The sequence below is a fragment of the Rhincodon typus genome, chromosome 43, assembly GCF_021869965.1.
Source record: "Rhincodon typus isolate 14 chromosome 43, sRhiTyp1.1, whole genome shotgun sequence".
NCBI lineage: Eukaryota > Metazoa > Chordata > Chondrichthyes > Orectolobiformes > Rhincodontidae > Rhincodon > Rhincodon typus.
Genome location: NC_063374.1, coordinates 8,238,054 through 8,241,976, shown reverse-complemented (window position 1 = coordinate 8,241,976; position 3,923 = coordinate 8,238,054). Strand labels below are relative to the sequence as shown.

Genomic DNA, 3,923 nt, shown 5'->3' with positions numbered 1-3,923 from the left:
TTCCATTTGGAGTTTAGAAAGTCCAGGGGATTTGATTGAAATGTATAAAATTCAAACAGGGCTGAACAGAGACAATGCAGGGAGGATGTTTCTCCCTGGTTCGGAGGTCCATGGCACATGGTTTCAGGATAAGGCCAGTTTTAGGACTGAGCTGAAGAAATGTTCCTTCACCCAGAGGATGGTGAACCCATGGAATTCTGTACCCCCGGAGGCAGGGTCCCTGAGTCCCATTGAATTTTTTTGTTAATTTTTAAGGCATCAAGGGGTCTGGTGGAAAGGCGAGACTAAGGCATTGAGATCAGCCATAAACCTCTTGAACAGCAGAGGAGGCTGGAAGGGCCAAACAGCCTGTTGCTGCTGTCCCTGCATTTTCCCTCACTCTCCCACCAGAGTCAGTCCGTGTACTGCAAGCACTGCAGGTCACCTCTCAAACCCTCTTATAATCCCAACATGCACCACACCCCCAACAACTGGGTAGGGGACATCTCACCCCGCACCCACCCAGCCCCCCCATCCCCCAAACAACTAGGAATGGGGCAGATCTCACCCCCTCACCCAAACCCCTCCAAACAACTGGGAATGGGGCAGATCTCACCCCCTCACCCCCGACATCCCCCAAACAACTGGGAATGGGGCAGATCTCACCCAGCTGCCCTCCCCCCAACCAATTGAGGGGACAAATCACACCCACCCTCCAACAACTGGGGACAGATCTCCCCCAGACCCCCCTCCCAACCCTGTGGGATGGGGTAGATCACACATCGTTGCCCACCCCATACAACCCAGCATGGGTTTGGGGTGAGGGGAAGCATGGCACAGGGGGAGGTTGTCAGATATCATCCCAGCAACCGCCCCCACCACCCCACCAACAAATTGAGGGGACAGATCTCACCCATCCCCCAACTGGGATGGGGTAGATCTCACCCCATACAACCCGGAGTGGGGGGGCGGGGGGGGGGGGGGGAGGTGGGGAGTGGTGGTGGTGGTGGTGGTGTGGTGGTCAGACCTCACCCCACCCCAGCCCCCTGTGTCGGGGATCATTTGGAGGAGCTGTTCACCTTAAGGGACCAAGGCCGGATAGACAGCTGGACTTTCTTCCTCAGCTCCTTGAAGGACTTGGAGCGGTGGAAGCGAGACTCCGAGGTGGCGGTGAGTCTGGGGAAGGTCTCGATGGCTCTGGGGACCCGGCCCTCGCCCTCGCCCTCACCCTCCCCCGGGCACGGCCCAGCCCCTAGATCCTCCCGGCTCAGCCGCGAGGCGGCTGGGTCACCGGGGAAGGCCCGCCATTGCCGACGGCTGAGGAAAGCCTGGGCCTGGCTCAGGAGGCCGGGCTTCCTGGGCCCGCACCGCCCGGGCAGGCTGCCAATTTCCAGCACCGAGGCCCACTTCCTCTGCCTCCCACGGGTGGGCCTCGATCCGCTGGAGCCGGGCGGCGGCGGCGACGACGACGACGTGGCTTTGGGCCTGGAGGCCGATTCGAGGTTGGCCTCGGAGAGGGAACGGGTGGCCGAATCCCTGCTGGGCCTCGGGTCCCAGGGGTCGGCTGGCGGCGCTGGGCACTTGACCAGCTCCCGGTGCAGGTGCCTCCCCCGGTAGAGAGGGGCTTCAGAGGGAGGAGGAGAGCAGGAGAGGCCCAGGCCCGGAGGGAGACGGCCTGTATCTGAGTAGGCCCCGGGCGCCTTGGCCTCTCCCGGGGAGCAGGGCACCCTGTCAGATGCCGGGCAGCAGGTGGAGATCCTCCGGCGCAGCTTCCAGCCCCCGACGACGGCGGCGGGAGAGGGACCGGCCAGCGCCCCACCCGAGGCCGAGGAGCTCTGGCTGTAGACGGACGACAGGCTCAGGCTCTTGGCCCGGCAGGCCAGCTCGGAGCGGCCGGTGGGAGGCCTGCACCGGGAACGCAGCACCAGGCCCGAGATGTACTTGTCCAGCCGACCCCGGGTCGCCTCGGGGGCCTCGGGCAACCTTTCGCCCGCGGCTCCGGGCCCCGCTTCCCTGGGGGGCGGCAGGCACACAGGGTAGGCCCGGGCTGAGCAGGCCACAAACAGGGGGCTCTGCAGGGCCACGGCGTGCAGCGGGCTCGGGTAGTGGTAGACCTCGGCGCCATGATGGGAGACAAGGTCGCAGCGGTACTTGCGGTCAGGGGGCCCTGGAGGCAGCCAGCAGCCCAGGCTCGAGGGTGAAGGGCCTCTGCCTGGGTCAGTGCTCAGGGAACGACGAAGAGGGATCAGGTCTCCTGGAGGAGAGAGAGAGACAGAGGCTGGGTTAGAGGAGATCCATCAGAGCAACATCTCCCCACTCCCTCCCTCCCAAACCCCTATATTCACCCCACTACTGCTCGAGGGTCAGCACCGAGGGGTAGGGTGCCTCACTGTCAGAGGATCAGTGACCTCCCTCCGGAGGGTTCATTGTTAACCCAGAAGGGTATTAGGCCCTCAACAGCACAGTGCCTCAGTGGTTAGCACTGCTGCCTCACACCGCCAGGGACCTGCTTTCGATCCCACCCTCGGGCAACTGTCTGGGTGGAGTTTGCACATTCTCCCTGTGTCTGTGTGGGGTTTCCTCCCACAGTCCAAAGATGTGCAGCTTAGGGTGGATTGTCCATGCTAAATTGTCCCATAGTGCCCAGGGATGTGCGGGTAAGGGTGGATTGGCCGTGCTAAATGACGCCATAGTGCCCAGGGATGTGCAGGGTAGGGTGGATTGGCCGTGCTAAATTGTCCCATAGTGCCCAGGGATGTGCAGGTTAGAGTGGCTTGGCCGTGCTAAATTGTCCCATAGTGCCCAGGGATGTGCGGGTTAGGGTGGATTGGCCATGCTAAATTGTCCCATAGTGCCCAGGGATGTGCAGGTTAGGTGGATTAGACATGGGAACTGCCAGGTTACAGGGAAAGGGCAGGGGAATGGGTCTGGGTGGGATGTTCTCCGGAGGGCAGGTGTGGACTTGGTGGGCCGAATGGCCTGTTTCCACACTGTAGGGATTCTATGAAATGCGAGTTTGGACAATTGCAAAAGCCCTCCCTTGCAGATCAAATCGCCCCATCTCTTGTCCCCTTCCCTCCTGCATCTCCAGTCAGCTACCACCTGAGAACAACTGACCCATGGGGCTATGCGACTGCAGTGGGCATCGCCAAAGCGTCTCAGGTGAAGCCCACAGCCTGTGGCGGGGGGCAGCCGGAGAGACGCCCGGTCGGTTTCCGAGCCCCGGGGGAGGGAGTTAGTTCTGGGATGGATGAAGAGAGAGAGAGAGAACATGGAGGTGAACTCTACCTGTCGAGACCGGCCTCTGCGAGACCCTGCACCTCCTGACAGCCCCGCCGGCCTCTCCTGCGTGCACGTCCCGGCCGCTCAGCAGCAGCCTCTGCGACCGGAGGTCCCCGAAACAGATCGCGGCGTCGTCAGTCGAGCGGGGTCTGTTCCAGTGGCCATTCGGCCGGGGAAGCTGAGAGAGGGACTGCATGCTCCACCGCGAGCTGGATGGACACTCACTGTACACGGACGTATAGGAGTTCGAGGGGGAGCATGACATGCTGTCACTGACGTCGTAAAAACCTGTGAGAGAGAGAGAGAGGGTCAGGGACACATCACAGTGTAACCCATCTCCAACCCGCTTCTCCAGGTTGGACCCTTTCCGCATTCTCCCAATTTCCGTCTCAACAGGGCTATCAACTCTACCCCATCCCCACTCTCCTCCAGCCACGCTCCCTGCTGCTTCACCTCCTACAGATTCCCATATTCCCTTCATCCCCTCACCCTCTCCGCCACCCAACGCTCTTCCCTTCCCTCTCCGCCACCCAACGCTCTTCCCTTCCCGCTCCGCCACCCAACGCTCTTCCCTTCCCGCTCCGCCACCCAACGCTCTTCCCTTCCCGCTCCACCACCCAACGCTCTTCCCTTCCCTCTCCTCCCTCGGCGCTGCCCATTTT

At 61.9% G+C, this 3,923-nt stretch overlaps 1 protein-coding gene across 1 annotated transcript; it reads right to left on the bottom strand.

Moving 5' to 3' along the window:
- Nucleotides 1-569: 569 nt before the first annotated feature.
- LOC109926298 (dapper homolog 1-like) lies at nt 570-3,634 on the bottom strand. The gene is made up of 2 exons (XM_048619635.1): nt 3,268-3,634; nt 570-2,233 (listed from the first exon to the last, which is right to left on the bottom strand). Exons 1-2 carry the CDS (start codon nt 3,632-3,634, stop codon nt 1,038-1,040), a joined length of 1,563 nt encoding a protein of 520 aa, XP_048475592.1. The 3' UTR covers nt 570-1,037.
- Nucleotides 3,635-3,923: the final 289 nt, after the last annotated feature.

Coding starts and splice junctions, on each gene's coding strand:
- LOC109926298 (XM_048619635.1), bottom strand. CDS start 3,634: ATGCGGAAAGGGTCCAACCTGGAGAAGCGGGTTGGAGATGGGTTACAC. Junction 2,234..3,267: donor GCAGAGGCCGGTCTCGACAG/GTAGAGTTCACC, acceptor TCTCTCCTCCAG/GAGACCTGATCCCTCTTCGT.